We start from the raw sequence: 20,080 nt of genomic DNA on the forward strand, positions 1-20,080 counted from the left end.
AGGTGCCATCTGGTTTATCTCAGGTAGGACTGGGTGTGGTGGGTAAAAACAGGAGTTATTTATTAGGGTTTAAAAGGCACAGGGCCAAAGATAGTCATTACCTTTTCTGTTTATTCAAGACCAGGTCAGTTCTTTTAAGTCCATTCCTGCAATAATGTGGAATATTATTGGATTTGCCATTTTAATTTCAGGATGTTTTATAAAAGCCCTGCAGGCAGTAGTCTACATGTACTTAACATGTCCATTAGAGTTTTCCTTTGAAAGACAAGATAAGGAAGGTTCAGCTCAAACTTTACCTGAGCAGTCTGTCATCTATTCTTATTTCTGTTAGTGCTTGAATCGACCGTTGTACACCAGCTTTTCTTAAACAAAATAGGTCTTTGCATAATTGAAAAGACAACCTTTATATCTGTCTTCTATGAGTGATTATAATTTCAAGTTAATTTGCATTACAATTCTTAAAAGGTTGTTTGGAATCAGTTTTTTTTTTAAAGGGACATCACACAACCTACAAATAGTGGAAAACAAATCATACAAAATGTGCTCAAATTGGATTCGTACTAAGCAGTACACACATTTTATTCTTTGCCTGTCTGCTGAATTCTGAGATCTGAATCACCCTGCTGAAATGGAAATCTCCAGTCTAATGATTTCCAAGGCAAAGAAACCAAAGCCATCTTCAAAGATGATGACTGTAAACACCAGTACTAGAGTGGTTTTCTGACCTTTGCCTGTCAGCATACTTTGGCGCCAAGTCCATGACACAATTATTTAAGGTCAGTTAAAACAGCGCAAAGTGAACTGAGAACTTTAGGATCACTTGAGCGAGACTCACCCTTCTGACCAACCAGAGTATTCTAATTATTTCTGCTTTGCAGGTTTTGTAGCTTCTTAGTTATTGTAATCTTATAACAACCACCATCTTTTTAAATTATTTTATTATCAGTTTTATTTGGAATGTTCATGTTGTACGGTGTGTGTTGATTTTGTTTATTGTGTGTCTGTGTTATTGAGTGTGTATTTTTAAGCTACTTTTGTGCTCCTTTAAATTGCCCCATGGGGACAAATAAAGTGAATTGAATTGAATTGACGCACCAGACAGAGGGTAGCAAAGCACAGCAGTGCAGGTAGAGGGAAAGGTGGGTGAGTATTATTCTAAAAATTTGCATATATTGCATTACAGCTGCATACTGTATTGTGAGGAATCTTGGGAATAGTAGGTTAGTGTTCATACAATGGAAGCTCTGCCAAACACAGGTGCTGTAAATGTAAGAAGTGATAAGCGGTTTCCTCTTGCTGTACGTTGAACATTCAAATACGTCCCGGATCGTATGTTTGCGCTGCAGAATTATCAAGTGTATTGTTCTCAGCTGTATATAATTAGAGGTCCCACTCTGCCCCAACAGGCTTCCACACTCTCTCTGGAAAAGGTAAGACCTGACAGGTGCAAAAGGCCTGATTTACTGAAGATGACACTTATGTTAAATACACTAACACATTGAATGAATATTGCCAGCAACTCTAGTAATTGTTTAATAGCAACCAAAACCAAGCAGCAATGCACTGGCAAACGTTTTTGCATGTAATTTACAGTAATGTGCAAAAGCGACTGTTAAATTTTTTTGTTTTAGCAATGCTGATTATTTCACAGTCTCTTTATTAGAATATTTAAAAAATATAGGATCAGACTTTGTGTCTTCCAAGGGCTTTACACTTTACCGTGGTTAATGTTATTATTTTTTCATATTTTTTTTATCATTTCAGTTTTCCACTGTTGCAAAAATGAGAACCCTAATCGTGGTTGCTGTGATCCTTCAGCTGTTCATCAGGATAATCCAGATTCATGGGGAGGTCAGTTGCTATCGCGTATTTGTTTTGGCTACAAATCCTGCAATTTCTGTTAAGACATCAACTAAAAATAAAGCATTTATAACTTAAAGCTATTTTTCATTACTATTTACTGAGTTAGGTGCATTATGCTTATTTTAAATAAGTAAGCAGGGTTATTTCTTTAGCAATATTTTGTCGTCCTAAATTCTAACACTATACACTTTAAAATCCTAAAGTTAAGCTGTAAAGAATAGTTCAGTTAGTTAATTATTTAGTTTTACTAATTAAGTCAATAGTTGCAAGGAAAAATAAGTTATCAGGCCCAGAATGTCTTTAAATTGCAAATTGTATGAACCAAGTATCTGAAATAGGGAAACATTATCCTCACGATTTATCTGCACACAGTAGAGTCTGACTGTGTAAATGAACAGATGCGTTACAATACTCGATTCTCACAAAACTCCATCCTTATATTGGCCTGATATCAGAAAGGCCAATGACTTCTGTATAATTAAAGCTCTGAAAACACTAAACCATCTCTCCTGCTGAACACGGTCATGTATCACATCTTCACAATGCAGTTTGTAATGCAGGCTTTCTGTTCTAAGCTCTGCTGGCTGAAATGTCCTCACTGAAATCTTATCATGAAGCCCTACAATGGCTGGTTTGCACGTTTTTTCACTGCTTAGTATTTGAAAATGATCCGATTCATTTATTACATTAAATTCTTTTTAAACAAACATGAAGCTGCTTTAACATGTCTCATGTCTTTACAGTATGAGTTTGGAGATATAATTTCCTTTAAGAGAACATGTAGCTGCAAGCCATTTACCTACAAGCACTTTGCCATTTATGTGGGTAATACAACAATGGAAGGTAAAATGGATGGTCAGGACATTTTTCACCGCACAGGTATTTAAAGTGGCAAAGAAGGTTTAAACACACTGCAAAGTTTATGTTATTCCTTGGTGACAAATTTGAAGTATGTACATCTGCTTTTTTTGGAGAAGATAGTTAAATAGATACTTCATCTACTGTTATATGCTAAATAAGAAAACCACATTCTCATATTTGAGAAACTGGAAGCAGTTAATACTTCCTGGGTAAGAATTCCAAGTAGATACTGCTGTAAACTTTTACTTCCTTCCAGCATGTTTCTTGTCAAGTTTACATTCAGTTTTTCTAAACATTCATTCTCTTATCTGGCAGGTGATAGAAACCAAGTACCTGACTGTATGTTTGGTACGCTCACTGAGCAGGGCACAGGCAATAGAGAAAATTATTTAGATGAAGAATTCAGTGATGAGTTGAAGCAGTTGTCTGATGTAATACCTAACCGCATCAAAGCAATGATAACAGCATGTGGAGTTTATAATGTTCTGAACAACAACTGTGAACACCTCGCCACCTATGTGCGCTACGGTCACAGGATTTCACGGCAGGTATGTGGCCCACTCAACACCATCTCACAACTTTTTGCGACATTTTGACCTGTTCGGGACATCGTGTGATTTAAAAAGTAGTGGTTCTGGATTAACATCTGCAGCATGAAGGATAATAGAAGAGATGTGGTCAACAAAAACTCACATCCATATTTAAGTTCATGCAATTTGGTTTTTCTTCACAGCCTGGGACATTTGCTCAGATTTTCTGCAAGAAAAGGCCCAGAGATTGCTCCGAATTAGACGCATTGGTGAAAGAAATGGAGGAAAATGAACAAAATAGACAAAAATGTATTGCTGAATGTTCAAGCTCAGGGCCAAATAATGGTTAAGGGACAACCAAGCCCGAGATCTGCTCTCTCCTTAAGTCAGCACTACTTGTTTGAAATAAAACACTGAGCAGGAGCTTAAAGAGTTCTGTTGTTCTTTGTAGTGATACAAACACATACATCTATGTGTACTTATAAATAATTTAACATAACCAAAATTTCAATTTTATCTGCAATTTTTAACAGTGTAGAGATACATAGCAGTCATTACACAATGGAACAGTCCAAGAAACAATATTAGCAGTGGCAGCTACAGTCAGGAATGGGACATTTACAGTATAGCATTTTAAAATAGTGCGCTGGTAGGAATAATGAAGCTACTTAATGCTTTTGTAACTTTTCTTGTCAGGAGACATCTAGATGGAAAAATGAAAAGCATTGAAGGGGGTGTGTGTAAATCAATGTTCAGCAAGTCTTATTACTGTCTAACCTTAAAAAAATAAATGTTGGAATATAGCACAAGTAAATATGACATTTAAAAAAGCTCCCATGTCTAAACATAAATAAGAGCAGAATCTCAGGAGGGTCTGAGCCACACATCACAAGTTCCTCCAGATCAAACCAGGTCCTGTTTTATTTCCACCACTCGATACACTCCACTTTTATCTTATAGCCAAATTTGCACGAGTGTTAACACTGAGAGTGTGTGGCCATTATCACCTTCAGATATGCAAACAACAAAATGGCTCTGTTCAGCTCTTTTACATCTGAAGACCTGGCAGGTCCATACATGTGGTGGTACTCTTAGTACGGTATTTACCTGTTATTATCAAATTTGAAAAAAATAAATACATAAATAATAGATTGACAAGACATTTAAACTCGCATTTAATTGCCAGATTTTTCATTTGTAGAATTGCATTTTTGCCTGGGTTGGAGAAAGAAAGAAAAAAGAGCAATATAATGGAATGGAAGCAGTGAGAGCAATAAGGTTCTGTTGCCAAATCCAATGTGATTCTGATAATAAAGGGTTCAGTGGTTAAAAACAAAACAGTAAAATGTTGGGATTTGGTCTAATTACTGACTTATTGGGGAAGAAAGAACAAACACATATGAAACACTTGTGTGGCCTAAAGCTCCCACCACAGTGCAGAATTCTTCACTGTCATCATCAGTTATTAGAATAAGGAGAACTAGTCCAGTGGTCGGATGCCCTTGGCCTCCTCCATCTTTCTCAGGGTCTCATCCCACTGTGTGAACTGCTTTGACAGCAGGAACATCTACCAATCAGAATCAGAAGTTACTGGTCAGCCGATGCAGGTTTGACCCAACAGATCTCATGAAAGGCCAATGATAAAAGCTAAACAATTCCAAAACATAATATGGTGTAATAACACAAGTGTACCATTTTGTTGTATTCCTCAAAAAGCTTCTTGACCTCTTGGGACTGAGCTTCATTTTGGTCCTGTACAACCATAAAAAACAAAGAAAAAAAACCTAGTGTAAGAAGAGTGAGAGATCCAGAAATAGACAGAGCGAGAGACAGACAGAGAGCGAGAGAGAGCGAGAGAGAGAGAGCGAGAGAGCGAGAGAGAGCGAGAGAGCGCGAGAGAGAGCGAGATTACCTGCTGTTTGATGTGAATCTGTGACAGGCGCTGCAGCTTGGTGGTGTGTTCTGGTACGTCTGTTAACACCAAAAACATGCAAATGAGGAAAGTGCACAAGACTAAAGTGCTTCCAGCAGGTAAACAACACTTCCAGTGCACAACACTAAATCGCTCGATAAAATACCTGACAAGTCGAATAAACACACACAATTTACATTAATGTCCGTGAAAACATGAAAAATTGATCACAGGTGAAAACATTTTCAAATATACCCAAGAACAGACGTGTGGAGCTCCACAAATTCTTATCCAATATTTCCCAGTAAATCAGTAAAGAGCACACAGATCCTCAGGACAGTAGTATTGTTATTTTGGTAAATAATTAGTGACATTTGTGTTAAAAGATACCGGGTTTGATACAACAGAGCTCACAACCTCTGCCAGAGTTTAATCTTTGTGAATCTGTTACAAAACTACACATTAGTATCCTGTCCAGGCACAGACTTTGAGCCCTTTGATCTCAAGCTTTCTTAGAAGCAGAGGAACATATCAATCAAAAGATTATGTGTTTGAAAAATATACAATTCTGACTAAAAAGGTTTTAGTCAAATTTCTTTTCCCATACTGACAAATTGCTACTTAACAAGCAAAGTGTTTAAAAATAAGAAATAAAATAAAAGTAATTGAATAGAACATACTGCAAGGTAAAGCTCACCTCTGATGTAGGTGCTGTCCAGCAGGGGTTGCAAGTTGCTCACCTGCTCCAACAGAGCAGCCTGGGAAAGAAGAAAGTCTTCCTCTGTGCAGAAAAACCACATGACAGGATCACAGCGACTTCTGCATCACATGCAAATCACTTGCTTGAACTATACACATATACTATTAAACATTAAGATAATACATTTGGTTTCATATACAATAAAACCCATCAATAAGCAATCTCTCTAAATTTACTTTGACTTTATTCATCTAGCCTGAATTTCTCCTGCCTCTTACCAGCAAGGATGAACTCCAGTTTCATAGCATCGGAAACGGTGATGTGATCGGTGAACTGGGGGTCCAGGTACTTCACAAGGTCTTCGACTGCGTCACAATGCCAACAGTTATGATCAAAGTCTCAGCAAACAGGGTGTAAAGTCTGACCACAGGAAAATGTATAAAAACACTGACCTCATTTTTTTTTATTTTAGACCTGCACTTTGCAGAACCTTTGACATCATGTGTTAGCATTTAGTGACATAAAAAGCTAATACATTTGTTAAGATACTCAAAACAAAGGAAATCGGATTAGATATAACCAGGTAAAGCTAATGCACGCTAAGGCAGCTACAGCGTTGCTAATAAAGTTCCGTTGTTTTAGGGACAGTTTTAAAGTTGTGCATATTTGTCTTCATTTTCTCCCCTGTAGTATTTGGTACTGCTGAATTATTACAGTGACAGGCATTTCATATCTAATACTCTAGTATTTTCTGAAACAGTTAAAAAAAGGACACTAACTGAGGATTGCTGTGTCACAGTGGTTTAGTTTTAGCTAGTTTACTTAATAAATGGAGTATATAGTAAATATAAATAACATCACAACAGGCCTATAATAATCTCAGCTATCAGAGCTGAAACAAAGCAGTGCATGACTCACTCTTCTTGTGCAGGATCTTTACTCTTTCTCTTTTGTTGGCTGTGTTGCTCAGACCTGCCTGAATCCTGGCCAAGGACTCTGCACACTGCAGGACACGGAGTACTGATTAGATTTAACACATTAATAAGAAGTTATTTAATACCAAGGACACAGGTAGGTAGAACTGATTCCCTTACTGTGTGTATGAGTAGCTTAAGTTGTGCAATATGTGATATTAAGCCCAACATCGTGCAAAATCACAATGTTTGAGAGTAGATGTGTGTACAACATCTACCAGGAATCAAACCTACTCAAACGTCTCTTTGTTGGATAAGTCTTGTTTTATTTTAGGTATTTTTTAAATCACATGTGCTATTCATACCATATGACTCAGCTGTAATGTCTTGATCAGTCTGGGACTCAAAAGTACAAAAACCATCCTTTAGTACTTGAGTGAACCCCTGTGCATTACCATCTAACGTGTACCCCCATTAGCACATGTACATTATTATCACATTGCACTTATGCAAACTCTACATCTTGGAGTGTTTTCCTCTTTTAAATGACTTCAACCGTTCATCTAATATCAGCGTTGTTGGTAGGTAATCGATAAAGTTTTTTGTACTACAAATACCGGAAAGACAGTCCTGTGGTTTGCAGCACTATTAAGTATTATTTGATTTACAGCAAGTGAAATAAAACTCTTCCCAGTTTGTACATCTCACATCCTTGCTAATACCTTCAGGGCGGCTAAAGTAGGCTAAACCAGCCAAAGTGGGGGCCTTTTAACCTCGACAGTTACGCTAACGTAACGTTAACCGATGCGCTATTGTCTCCTGCCTGAGCTACGTATTAACACTGTGTTTAGTCTTCACCTGAACTCGGTGCAGAAACTAAAGCGTTGCCTCGCTCCCTGTACCGGGGCGAACGTTAGCTTCGCTGGCCTAACAGCTAAGTAGCGGCTAGCTAGCAGCATAAACATCTACTCCCTTATCGGAATTAACAACTTTTGGGACGGACCTTAAGAGGTTTTCCACCGACGCCTTTGTTTCTTCTGTCGCCGTATATACGATGCTCCAGCGCCTGCAGACGCATTTCCAGGTTATCGGTCACCAATGCGTTATCCATTGTAAGCGTTGTACTCACCACAACAACCCAACCCAAACACCATCCAGCTAGCTAGCTAGCTAGGTGGTCACGTGCTTTACAAGCGACGCCCCATGGGATGGCAACACACGTTTATTTTCATTTTTTTTTTTTTTTTTACAAAGCATTATATCAGAGCTAAAAACGTGACATGTGTATTTAAACCGAATATTATTTGTAGTTCATACCTGTAAATAATAGAAAAGTTGCTTGTTTAAAAATGTGTTGGTTGTCCTTGCAGTGAAAGGCGGCGTCGCGAGGGGTCAGTGTTTCTCGGTCCATGTTGTTTTCCAGCTGTTTTTCCGGTGACGGCAGTGGGATGACAACACCGACAGTCACGGCCCTTCTTCCATCCAACCTGACTGCAAAACACCGAGAAAAGTGAGGTTTTCTTTCCTATCATCATCTCGCCGTTGCTCACAGGGCCCTTGTGTATGTAGACAACGGCGACCGTGCGCAGTACACACACACATATGTGTACTATAAACTGTTGTGGTGTTTTTTGCTAGCTAAGATAGCTAATGTAGCCCTCAAGCTAACGTCAGTTTTCTGCATTACAGCTGCGTAGTGTGACAGAGATGGAGTTGGTTTGGGAGTCTAGCACGTGAATCACTGGCTCGCGCTGGTTTAGTAATAACTTAAACTTTAGTGCCATTTCGAAAAGACTGGTAACGTTGCGGCTTTCCTAAGCGGAGTTACTTCAGGGTGGCACTAGCTTAACCTCATGGGGGACTGCTTAACTACTTAGTTGGTATTTGGAGGTTTGTGTTGCCGCAAGTTTGACCAAAACTTGCCTGCGTGTTGTCTGTCGTGTTGTTGATAACAGGACCCTGTCTGCGTTTCGGAGATTCATTCTTTATGTGCCACCGGGAGCGGAAAAAGCATGGCAGATGACAAGGACGTGTTGAGAGACGTTTGGTTTGGCCGGATCCCCACCTGCTTCACTCTGAACCCGGATGAGGTTACCGAGAGAGAGGCCGAGCCTTACTATGTAAGTTACCCTACTCTCTCACTCCAGGTGCCCACAAAACCCGAGGCTTAACTTTTTCTTTGCCTGTCGCCAGACTCACCTTTTTATTTGACACCATTTACTAAGCAGAAATACAAAATACTTTACAGCATATTTAGCTTTGGCAGCATGCATACAGCCTACAAAACTACGATCTCAAAATATAACTGTATTTCGCATGTAAATAAAAGGAAGAGTCTCAAGTGTGATTCAGTTACATAGAGTTCAATGTATATACCTGTCTTGTTAAAACTGCACCGAAAAGTGAAGAGTAGGAAAAGACTACAGAAACTTTAATGGTCATCTTGTGTTTTTTGTTTTTTTTCAAGGTGATACAGATTGTATTCCAGCAAAGATATTTACACTTCTGCCTGCTTCGAATTATTAGTTAAAGTAAATAAAAGCATGAGTGCAATTTACCCAAAAATGTTTGCAGCAGTATGCATGGACCCATTTGTGGTTGAAGTGCCTCCGTTTACCAAGTTCGGGTGATTAGGTCCATTTAATGAGCTGTCAGCTATCCTGATGTTGAGGCGACCAGGGACTGTAAAGAAGTGTGTAGTTCATACTTTTCATATTTTTTTTCCTTCTACTCTTATTGTTGTTGCTTAGACTTCCAAATATGTGAAATTAGATCTGATTTTACAAATGACTCAGAGAGAGAGTGTATTCTACTCATATGCTAAGGTCACAAAAGTTACAGGGGGAACTGCACTGATTAAATAAATCTCTCTACCTCTTTCCCGTTGGTTCTCCCAGCTGCTGTTACCCAGGGTGAGCTATCTGACTCTGGTTACAGACAAGGTGAAAAAACACTTTCTCAAGGTGATGAAGGCTGAGGATGTAGAGGAGATGTGGTTCGAGTATGAAGGAACACCTCTTAAATGGTGAGAAAACAGCTGTTAGATTATCAAGTGTTTTGATTTTCTCTCAGGAGAAACAGTATATAAATGTATGCTATGAGTCTAGAATGAAATGTGACACTGGTAGATTTTAAATGATGTCATGTTGTTACTTTGAACCCATGATTGTATTGTTTTATGCTCTACATGTCAGATATTTGCTTTATTTTTTTGTCCTTATGTCCGGCTTATCCCGTGAGTTTAGGGTTGCCGCAGCGGATCGTTGTCCGCATCTTGATTTATGCTCTACTTGTCAGCTGCAGGTCAAAAAAGTAATTTAGGTTTTTTTTATAATAAATATCATTCTCCTGTGTCAGTTGTGATGGGCCTTAAACTCCCAGAATTGGTAGTAGTAACGTCTTTTATTAAAATGCTAAACATGCGTATTACCATTACAGATGTGCTATTGTCAGATTGAAAACGAATATAATTTTCATTTTCCCAAGGTCCTTGCATCTGATTTTATGCGGCATATAAACATTAACATAATTAAACAACTACAATACTTATTAAGAATTATAACTGTATACTAACAGTAACACTAACACTCCTTTGCAATAAGCAGTTACTGTAAGCTCATGCCCATCACAGAAGTCTCAGCTGGTGTCAACCAAGGTCACTTGGACACTGTTTTTTTTTTTTTATTTATTTATTTTTTTTTTATCTGCTACAGATAAAAACTACAGATCAACGACACAATTAGTTATCAGACTGTAGGAACAACATTCAGCCACAAGGTGTCAGTATTGTAACACAGGTAATTAATTCCTGCTTTACAGTAACGTCAAAGTCACAAATATTCCAGTAAAACACAGATGTCAGTGTTAATAGTTATTTTAATATTTCTTATCCCGAGAAAAAGAAACTCTAAATGAGCTTGTTCTGACTCAAATAAAAAGCTTTTTCTTGTCTCCATTAATTATACATGTAAAGGTAATGAGTTTAATAGACTAAGCACTTTTTAAGTACATCACTTTTGGTAATCTGTAGTACGAATTGGTTTAGCCATTTTATTAATAATACCTTAAAATGCACTCATCTGATTGGAAGGTTTGATAAATAAGTGCATGTCCCTGTTCACTAACACAACGTAAATTCACCCAATACCATTCTAAACACAGGAAATGATAAATACAGACAATGGAATGAAATGTGAACAATCACTTGTGTTTCACACACTGAACTAGTCTCATAACATTTTACAGTTCTATTTGCTGGCACAGTTAAATGATTCATTATTGTAAGGCCCTTTATCATAAATGTTTGTTAAAATAATGGAATCTTTGTCAGTACATTTCAAGAAAAAATCTAAACTTTCATTCTGATGTTTTATGGTGTTGTCGGTCTTCTCATCCAAACGGCTCGTGCTGCTGCCCAGTCAAAAGATTGTGTCGTCAAAGTAACACAACTTTTGTGGCTTGTTTTAATACCTATCAATGAAAACAGGAAGCTGTTAAGTCTTGGTAAAGATGTTCAGCTGTCCATCACAGTAACATTACTTGCTTTGTGCATTTCTTGTATCCAGGCACTATCCAATTGGAGTTCTGTTTGACTTCCATGCCTCAAACACTGTATTACCCTGGAACATCACTGTGCACTTTAAGGTATGAGCCGGTCAGGGGATTTGCGTGTGTCGTGTATAACTTCCACAGAAATGTGTTTTACCTTGTGTTACACCAGTGAATTCTGAAAGCAGTTGTTGTTACTCTGTGGTAAAGCTCCATTTGTGAATATTCTTTATCTAAATAAGTGATTAAATGATGCATGAAATGTGAAATGGGTAGAAACCCTCTGAGAATTTTCACCAGGTCTTTAGCTCTGCAGCACCTTTAGCCTAAATGATGCAATTATACACTACATTACCACAGTATAGCTCAGTCTTCAGTATCTTTACAACTCTGTTTTTGGCAGCTATTTTCACCAGACAGGCTTAAATAAACATGTTGTGCAATTCCTGCCCAGCACCAAATATCTAAGTGATGAAGAAAGTGAATCATTCAGCAGCTAAACATCCACATTTTTCCTTAGGAGCAGGTAGAGACCAAATCAGAGCAAAAAGTGAATAGTAGACTTGCTCTAATAGTTGGGAAGAACACAGTTGCAAATGTCTGATAGATGCATAAATAAACTAGTGCCAGAAAACAACAGTGTAGCCTGATCTAAAAATGTTTGTGATTGTGTGTCAGAATTTTCCCGATCGTGACCTGCTCCACTGCCCGTCCACTTCTGTAGTCGAGGCTCACTTCATGTCTAGCATCAAGGAGGCCGATGCCCTCAAGCACAAGAGCCAAGTCGTCAACGACATGCAGAAGAAAGACCACAAACAGCTGTGGATGGGTCTTCAGAACGGTGAGACTTGCACAAAAATACACACACACATTTCTAAAAGCAGCTGTGTGAATGAGCTTGCTAAAAGATGAGAAGGGCGAACACACACATATACATTTCAAAGAACAGAGACCACAAGCACCTGTTGGGGAAGTAACACACAATCATAAGGTCACACATTCACTCATTAACATGTTATCTCCCTGCTCACACCTACACACAGATTCACACATGCTTGCACAAACCTCGCCCTGTAAGCGCATATTCACACTCTACTGTACTAAATTTCTAGCAAACATGTGCATATTTTTCTAATTAGTTGCAAAAGATTTAGTCATTTGTATTAGTTGTGTTTTCACAGACAAAGTATGCATCCAAATAGATTCACAGATGTTCCTGCACACGCACTTGTACAAATCTCTCTGTAGTCTGATAGCAGTCTCCCCCGCCCACCAGCTTCCCTTTCCGTTTCCACCCATCTGTCCAGACAGGTTGAATTCCTAATGGTGAATGGTTGTGACTACAGGGTTTTGCGTAGGTGAAGCGGGGGCAGTAGAACTGATGTGTTACAAACTTGTGATGTGGGAGCAGGCTCTGGGGCAGACGAGACAGATTTTGGAGCATGTGTGCAATATGTGCCTCTCTTTGAACACAAAACCCAAAACATGCAGCCCAGCATTCCTCAAATAAGTGCAGGTCAAGTTGATCAAGCAAAGCAACAATAAACACTTTGACCACCAGTAATGGAGCTTCTCTGTGAGCCAGCCACTAGCAAACATGTCCCCTTGTTTTGATCTGTCTTCTCTCCTCCATTCGAAACAGTAATTATTAGCAGACTCTAATGTTTTTTTTGCACCAGACTTCCATGTCATTTCTCAAAGCTATAACCAATGATAATCAAGCATTTTTCAGAGCTTCTCTGGTTGAAGAATGAGTTGCTGTTTGACAGTCACAATTCCGTCTTAATCTTTAGTCTGTTTGGCTGTTTTAGGGTAGTAGTTAGGAGAAATAAGCCGCTTTAAACTTTAACCTGTGTCAGTGCCTACTGGAAGTTGAGGAATCAAGAGTTTAACAAATGCTTAGTACAATCTGATATTAGGATTGATTATTTGGCTCCCAATTGCAATTTCAAAGGATCACTGGGCAAGACACCGAGCCCCCAGCAGCCCACCCCCATCCCCAGCCTACAGTGGTGGTCCAAGCCCGGTAGAAATTGGGGAGGGTTGCGTCAGGAAGGGCATCCAGCGTAAAAACTGCCAAATCAACATGTGGCCTAATGATCCACTGTGGCGACCCTGATCTCACAGGATAAGCCCAAAGGACAAAAATAAATAAATAAATAATTTGGCTCGCAACTGCATGTTATGAAACTATAATTTCTTTATTTGATCAATTATCTTACGTTTATCAGTGAGAACTGGCTACATGACAAAATCTCCTGTCTGCAGTACAGCAGCACAAGAAACAGCCTCCAAAACTGAATCAACGCTTCTGAGTTCGAATACAATGTTGTTCATATGCAATCATGTCAGAACACAAATATTTCATTTATTGTCCCAAAATTGTCCCAGATCCTGAATCATTGTGTTCCAGGTGCAATTTTTACCGTCCCCGGGACAACGGGACATCATTGATTTGGAGCCCTGCTTATGACGGGTCGATGCACGTTACATAAATCAATTTATTTTGGTAGTTGACTGTGTCAACGTGTCGCCCCACCCCTAAATGTTTCTAAGTTCTTTTGTTAATGACACGTCTGAATTATGAAAAATGTCCATGCTCACGAGTTTTAAAAGCCCAAGGCAATGTTCGAAATGTCCTGTTGTGACCAACAGCCGGAAACCTGCACAATTATGTAGATTGTGTTTTGTTGATTACATGGGATTAAAGAGCTAATAATAAAAAAGCTAATATCTGATACGTGTGAGCTACCATAGTTAGAGTATTCAACTTTAGACAATCAATCTCGCTGTAGCTTTTAGTTATTATTAGAAAAAAGTTACATATTGTAGTGTTGGGAAATACTGTTGTCATTGGGGATGATTTCTGTACCTGATAATGTTGGTGGCATTTGTCCGGCTGCACCACTTTCTGTTGTATCTATACTTTTACTACTTACTGTAAGTAATAAAGTATAATTCTCAGAATGTACTTAGTACAGAAGTATGGTGTAGTGTTAGGTGTCACGGAAACAAAACAGTATCAACAGTAAGAATAGTTTTTTCATGTAATTATCTTTATTCTAATGTACACTTCTGCTTGTAAAGGTCAACACTTCCTGAGGATATTTCTCAACACTGTTGACAGAGCAGGAAAGTGATTTAATTATACTCTGAACCATGGTAAAAGTTTTAATGTGAAACACATCTGGGATGTGCTGCATTACAGTAAGTTACAGTAGCATTTTATGGCATAAGTTAATACTGCGTTTTTCAAACGTAACTGTGCACTTAACGTGTTTATTTTGAGAACAGTTATTAAATTTGCACATAGGAGTCTTTTTTTTTCATGTAACTGTCAAAACTGCAGTGAAAATGTTTTGAAAAGGTTTGCTGAATCTCAACAGCTTCAGGCACAAAGATTTCAGCTGCTTATCTCTCTTCCACTTTCCCCTGAAACTAAGAGAAAGAAATGTCACATGTTAATATGGGAGACGGATTAAAAAAACAAACTTAATTTAGGAGACAATAGGATGATGCAATAAACTGTTGTGTAAAGTTTAGGGTGGGGTTTGTGCAGCTTTCCCCATGAAACCGATGCACATTAAACACGGTGTGAATAAACTAATTCAAAAACAAGCAGTTGGCTTTATTGTTGCATATGAAATTGAGAGATGAAACTATATTTAAACCAAAACTTTCACATCCAAAAGGGACCAGAAACAGAGGGTTTGAACTTTCCTCCAAGAGAGAGAAACAGAGCATTTTCAGATGCTTCATGTGAAAGCGAGAGGTGAGAGGAGGTGGAGGGTCTGAAACCAACACATGTAGGGTGGAATCACTTTTATGATGAAACGCTGTCCTTTAACTGGAGGACTGAGCTCGAGGCTCCTGTGTTAGTTAGAATTGTCCTCTAGTGAAAGGCAGTTTCCATCAACAAAGGTGCCTCATCATTTCTTCCTCTGTGTATGAATAGCTGGTTCTCAAAATTGAACTGACCATTCTAGCATCTTGCAAATGCTCTACACGGAATATATTATGTATCATGCTGCTACTTACAGTACTGTCTTCATTGAAGGCAACCTGGTTTGCAGTAACAACAGATACTTGCTCTACCCCAAAATGTTGTCGGGAATCTAAATATGTTCTGTGAAATAATCAGAAACACTATAATGTATGTTTGTCTTGTTGGCCATTGTTTAAAACAAGAAGAAAACAATTTTATCTGGAAACCATTTGAAATGCGCTTCAAAGAATTTCATTTCATTTCATTTCATTGGAATGATTCTCCTTTCAAACTTGGATAAAAAGCCTAAATGTGCCTCCAATGAATTCTTTATTTTCAAAGACACCAGAGTACACTGCTCGAAAGATTTCAGTACTCAGTGCTCTGTGATACCAGCTACAAGGTTTTGAGGTTTGAAACATCTTATCCTGGTTTCTGTTTACTGCTGTTTGCACAGGTGCGGTTTCATATTGAGTCACCTAGTGTAGGTAGATGGTCAGTAAAACACAAAACATTATGAAAAAAGATCACAATGACCTTAATGTGAAAGTCAAAGCCTTGTTGAATGAAAGTTGGGTATATAGAGATTCCAAAAAAGATGTTCTATGAATCAACATGTCTTCTTAAAAACACTTTTACAGCTGCTAACCTGTGATTGTTTGTGCTGTCACAGATAAGTTTGACCAGTTCTGGGCCATAAATAGGAAGCTTATGGAATATTCCACTGAGGAGGGTGGCTTCAGATACATCCCATTTAGGATATACCAGGTAACGCACACTAACAAAACCTTTCCTTCTACAGTGACATTATTACATATTTAAATTTTGGTAAGTTTCATTTGAATGTCTTAAGAGTAAAGTGGATTTTCAGCAGGCAGCCCAGTAGAGGGAGCCAGAGGCCTGTGTGAACATACTTGCACGGTGTTGAGAAATTGCCTCCACTTACTGATAGGTTCTACTGGTATCAGACATATAAAACTAATAAAACATGATAGGAATGTCTATTCCAGGCAGTTGGTTCTGTTTTTCGTGATCCGTTATCAACTCATGCACTGTCTGAATATAATTTATAAATATTGTGCAATTGAAGTGTCTGTGGTATAACACTGTTGTGTTTTATATTGGCTAATAATCCAGAACAACAACCTACAGTGCATTCATGTCTGACATAATACTCACCTTTGAACACATGTGACGCAGTGGGGTTTTTTGGGGGTGATGCGTTGATTAACACAGTTCAATAAAATGTCAAACCTGCATTTCCGCTTCTGTTCTTCCAATTTTGACTGCATGTTAAAATGTAGGAAGGGGGGAAAAAGAAAAAAACATTACTTTTGATGTTTGCGTGTGAAAGCTGGACAGACGTTTGCTGTTACACAGCTGCTCCTTGACCCCAAACAATGTCACTCAGAAATGCGTGGTACTTGGAGTTGCCTAGGTGCTTTCTGGAGGTTATTCATTTGTTCCTGTACATCTGATACCGTGACTTCTCCCTCTCCGTTTGTGTGCAATTCCCATAATCGTCAGCAGCTAGTGGGCGAGCCTCAGGATTCAGTTCTGGATCAAGAGGCGTAGGCAGACAAGTGGCCTCAGGTTGGTTGTTTTCCCCACACCAGCTTTATCCTGACTCAGGTGAAAAACAGAGAGCATGAATAAGTGACTGATTCTTGCCTGGAAAAAATTTGCATGCCGCAAGCCAGACAGCGGGGGAAAAGTGCCACACTTTGAGTCAAGTGTCGGGTCTGTTTTGTGAAGCTCGGGATAGGCTGGAGAAGTGTAGAGAATTAATTCAGACAACTTCTAGGGTTTGGAATGGTTCAGAAAAGTAAAGTTGCTCTAATTTTACTGGACACTGAAGCATCTAATCCAGGAAAGAAAGTAAAGATTGGAAAACATCTGGATCTTTGCAATAAAAACATGTTGACGGTCTGCTTGGAGTCTAGTCTGAATGTGCATGCAATTAGCCTTGATCTCAAATCACAGCACACACAATGCCCCCCCCTTTCCCTCTCACAGTCTTGTAATGGAATTAAATTTAGGGCCTGTCAAGTCATGTCAGGACAATGAATGTATGAAAATAGAAGAGGGCATATAGCAGAAAATAAAACCGGCTTCAGATGAGTGGATTGTCCTGTTATGAAACAGAAAGCGCTGTAGATGTTCAGAACAGAACAGGACTTCAGAGTAATGCTTTGTCGCTAGAGTGACTTTCCAACAAGCATATTTTTTCCGTTATCATATCTGCTGTGAGTGCTGGTAATTTCCCACTGTGATGGTTTATTATTGAGCATGTTAAGGTTTTAATGAGACCTGTTGAGTTCTAAATATGGCTGCATTTACATTTTTCGCAACAACAAGGGCAGATGAACAGCTGCCAGTCACTCATAGTGCTGACTGTTGAGTATGAATTTTCAAAAAGCTTATGAATGTTCAGTGTGTAAATGAGCCTTTTTACACATGGACAAAAACATTCTTGGGTTCAGTAATAAAACATAACTCTTTAAAGTGGCCGACTGAAACACGCAGTCCAGCCAAGCCAAGCCGCCCTCGTAGACATGCACTTGTTTCAGCCGTAAAACCGTGGAAGGGCTGCAGGGTAGCAGAAAGCCAGACATTCCAGATTGGCTGAATTGAAAATTTCCATGGTCATTTATGAGCCTAGTTGGTTTCATGACAATTGGAACATCAAAGTCTGTTACAACTGCTCTGCATGGTTTGCACACACACTGGAGAAAATAAGCATCAGTCCTGAGAAGTTTGGATTGTTTTGGAGATGATGTGGTTTTCCTCTTACAAACTGCTAAATATTTACAGCCAAAGAAGGCCTGGAAAGTTTGGAGAGGAGTGGAAACTCATTCTGTTCACCACGATCTTAAAAATACTTGCAGCAGCAGTTTCCTGTGGCACTTGGAATCTACTTTCACTGTCCAAAGGGGCCACAGACGTGTATGATTTGTGCAAATGTTTGCAAACCTTTTGTACTTTGTCAAAAAGTTCCACTTTTGGATTTTACTTCTGTAGTTTTGCTTATTGTTTCCACCAACACTAAGGATTAAGTTAAGATGAAAGCAACTTATTTGGAACTAAATTGAAAGTGAGGATGTCAGTAATAATCCCTCATTGCACTGGAAAAGTACTGTGTGCACACAGCAATGACAAACATGGCTGTCAGTTTTGGACTGAAAGTCTGTGATAAATGTTTACAGCCATTTGGGTAATAATTTTCTTATTTACACTTTCTTCCAAATGAATTTACATCATTTAGATATTGACATTTTTTTTTTTATCCTGTGTTGTCCCCTCAGCTTGAAGTGTTGTGAGATGTAATTTGGGACCCGAAGCTCAGCATTTAGGTTTTAAAAAAGTCAAACGTGTTATTAAATGTGAAGCTTTCTTGATGTGCTGTGTAGAGACAGCTTCACTGTGTGGGGCTTATGTTGTAACTAAAAAGGAAATCCAGTGTTGTTGTGACAAGACCAAACACAATATGACAAAATGCAGAAAAAGAAAGTAGACAGAGAGAGAGAGAGCTGGACGTTGATGCAATACCACAACGGAACAAAGCAGTTTTGCACTCAGAAGTCACAGAAAAGGGCATTGACATAAAGAGAAATGCCCCCCTCTCACACACACACCCACACACGCACACACATACATCCTCAGAGTCCTTCAAAGCCAGATTGTGGTCTTTAGTGTAAATAACATGTGCTGTGTTTGATGCAGACAGAATTAATGACAACACTCAGTCCAAATAACAGAGGGCTCATTTCCGTCTGGGCTGCTCTCCGTATGGAGACAAAGACACCTCGTGGTCATGGATGACACATTTGTGTGTGTGTGTTTGAGTGTATGTCTGCCTTATGTCCTGAAGGCTAAAAAATTCCTAACCTACTTTTCATAGATATTAAACCCTAATTTATTTTAATTTTCCCAGTTTTGCATCACCTAAAGCAGGTTTAATGTACATGCATGTAGCTGCCCAGTTATTCCATAACCTTCCGTTTGCCGCTTGCCGGTTTCCCAAAGTCATCATTTCTCACGTGGGACATTCTGTGTGTTGTGCTCAATGGCCCGCCGCGCCCTTGTCTCCGGCCGACCGTGGGACTTGTTTGGCTGCTTGAGTATCTGCCTGCACAAGCTGTGACGCCACTCTGTGACTCAAAGGGCCAGAAGGGACTGACGGCCTTACTGAACGGAAAGTGAAAATTACGATGCTCCTTTTAAAGACCGCTTACTGTTGCTCTACAGGTACACCTCTCTGTTTCCAGTTTATGACTCACCCCTTACACAACCCCCCCCCCCCCCAATGCAAGAGCAGGCAATTCACCTCCAACCGCCTCTGCAATGCTGTGCTTTAGAAGCTGTCTGCTTCAAAGAATGCAGGTTTATCACCTCAAGATATCTTTAATGGCTGTCTGAGATGAGGGGGAGTTGGTGACTATGCAGACAATTTCAAAACATGGGAATGCTGGAAACAGTTGTGCGTAATTATGCCAAAGGCAACAGGTGATATGCCTGTTTTGCCTGGGGAGGAATGTTCACCCACATTTGCAGTAATACTTTTTTAGCAGAAGTTAAAGAAGAAGTTAAAACGGTTTTGTCATCTGTCACCACAACACAGCACCAAAAAAAACCTTTACGTTTACAGGGTGTTGCATTAGCAAGTACAGCTGATCTGCAGTGTTGAGTCATAAAGTATTACTGTAATAAACCTTTTCCCACTAGTGTGAAAAACTGCAGGGAAGATTGATTTGACATATGACATTC

General features: G+C 39.1%; 3 protein-coding genes across 4 annotated transcripts in view; 2 read left to right on the plus strand and 1 right to left on the minus strand.

Annotated features, from left to right (window-relative positions):
* The first annotated feature begins 201 nt into the window (after positions 1-201).
* On the plus strand, positions 202-3,674 carry LOC137129917 (uncharacterized). Its single transcript, XM_067509367.1, has 5 exons — positions 202-1,430; positions 1,765-1,851; positions 2,607-2,742; positions 3,040-3,272; positions 3,458-3,674. The coding sequence occupies exons 1-5, from the start codon at positions 1,332-1,334 to the stop codon at positions 3,602-3,604; spliced, it is 702 nt and encodes a 233-aa protein (XP_067365468.1). The 5' UTR covers positions 202-1,331; the 3' UTR covers positions 3,605-3,674.
* Positions 3,675-3,754: 80 nt separating this feature from the next.
* On the minus strand, positions 3,755-7,951 carry dctn3 (dynactin 3 (p22)). Its single transcript, XM_067509368.1, has 7 exons — positions 7,784-7,951; positions 6,785-6,869; positions 6,145-6,231; positions 5,864-5,947; positions 5,167-5,225; positions 4,947-5,006; positions 3,755-4,821 (listed from the first exon to the last, which is right to left on the minus strand). Exons 1-7 carry the CDS (start codon positions 7,889-7,891, stop codon positions 4,735-4,737), a joined length of 570 nt encoding a protein of 189 aa, XP_067365469.1. The 5' UTR covers positions 7,892-7,951; the 3' UTR covers positions 3,755-4,734.
* atg5 (ATG5 autophagy related 5 homolog (S. cerevisiae)) overlaps positions 6,919-20,080 on the plus strand; it is a 34,003-nt gene continuing 20,841 nt past the window's right edge. Inside the window, exons 1-7 of one of the 2 annotated variants that reach the window (XM_067509365.1) lie at positions 6,919-6,937; positions 8,151-8,290; positions 8,736-8,900; positions 9,678-9,805; positions 11,346-11,424; positions 12,007-12,169; positions 15,987-16,081. In XM_067509365.1, coding sequence (XP_067365466.1) covers positions 8,793-8,900; positions 9,678-9,805; positions 11,346-11,424; positions 12,007-12,169; positions 15,987-16,081 — 573 coding nt within the window. In that variant the 5' untranslated portion in view covers positions 6,919-6,937; positions 8,151-8,290; positions 8,736-8,792. Of the gene's footprint in view, positions 6,938-8,150; positions 8,291-8,322; positions 8,342-8,735; positions 8,901-9,677; positions 9,806-11,345; positions 11,425-12,006; positions 12,170-15,986; positions 16,082-20,080 lie in introns of those variants that run through there. The other variant, XM_067509366.1, reaches the window with a different exon arrangement.

The sequence above is a fragment of the Channa argus genome, chromosome 7, assembly GCF_033026475.1.
Source record: "Channa argus isolate prfri chromosome 7, Channa argus male v1.0, whole genome shotgun sequence".
NCBI classification, from domain to species: Eukaryota; Metazoa; Chordata; class Actinopteri; order Anabantiformes; family Channidae; genus Channa; species Channa argus.

Coding starts and splice junctions, on each gene's coding strand:
- LOC137129917 (XM_067509367.1), top strand. CDS start 1,332: ATGTTTGCGCTGCAGAATTATCAAGTGTATTGTTCTCAGCTGTATATA. Junction 1,431..1,764: donor CCACACTCTCTCTGGAAAAG/GTAAGACCTGAC, acceptor TTATCATTTCAG/TTTTCCACTGTTGCAAAAAT. Junction 3,273..3,457: donor GTCACAGGATTTCACGGCAG/GTATGTGGCCCA, acceptor TTTTCTTCACAG/CCTGGGACATTTGCTCAGAT.
- dctn3 (XM_067509368.1), bottom strand. CDS start 7,891: ATGGATAACGCATTGGTGACCGATAACCTGGAAATGCGTCTGCAGGCG. Junction 5,948..6,144: donor ACTGGAGTTCATCCTTGCTG/GTAAGAGGCAGG, acceptor TTTTCTGCACAG/AGGAAGACTTTCTTCTTTCC. Junction 5,007..5,166: donor AGATTCACATCAAACAGCAG/GTAATCTCGCTC, acceptor ATGGTTGTACAG/GACCAAAATGAAGCTCAGTC.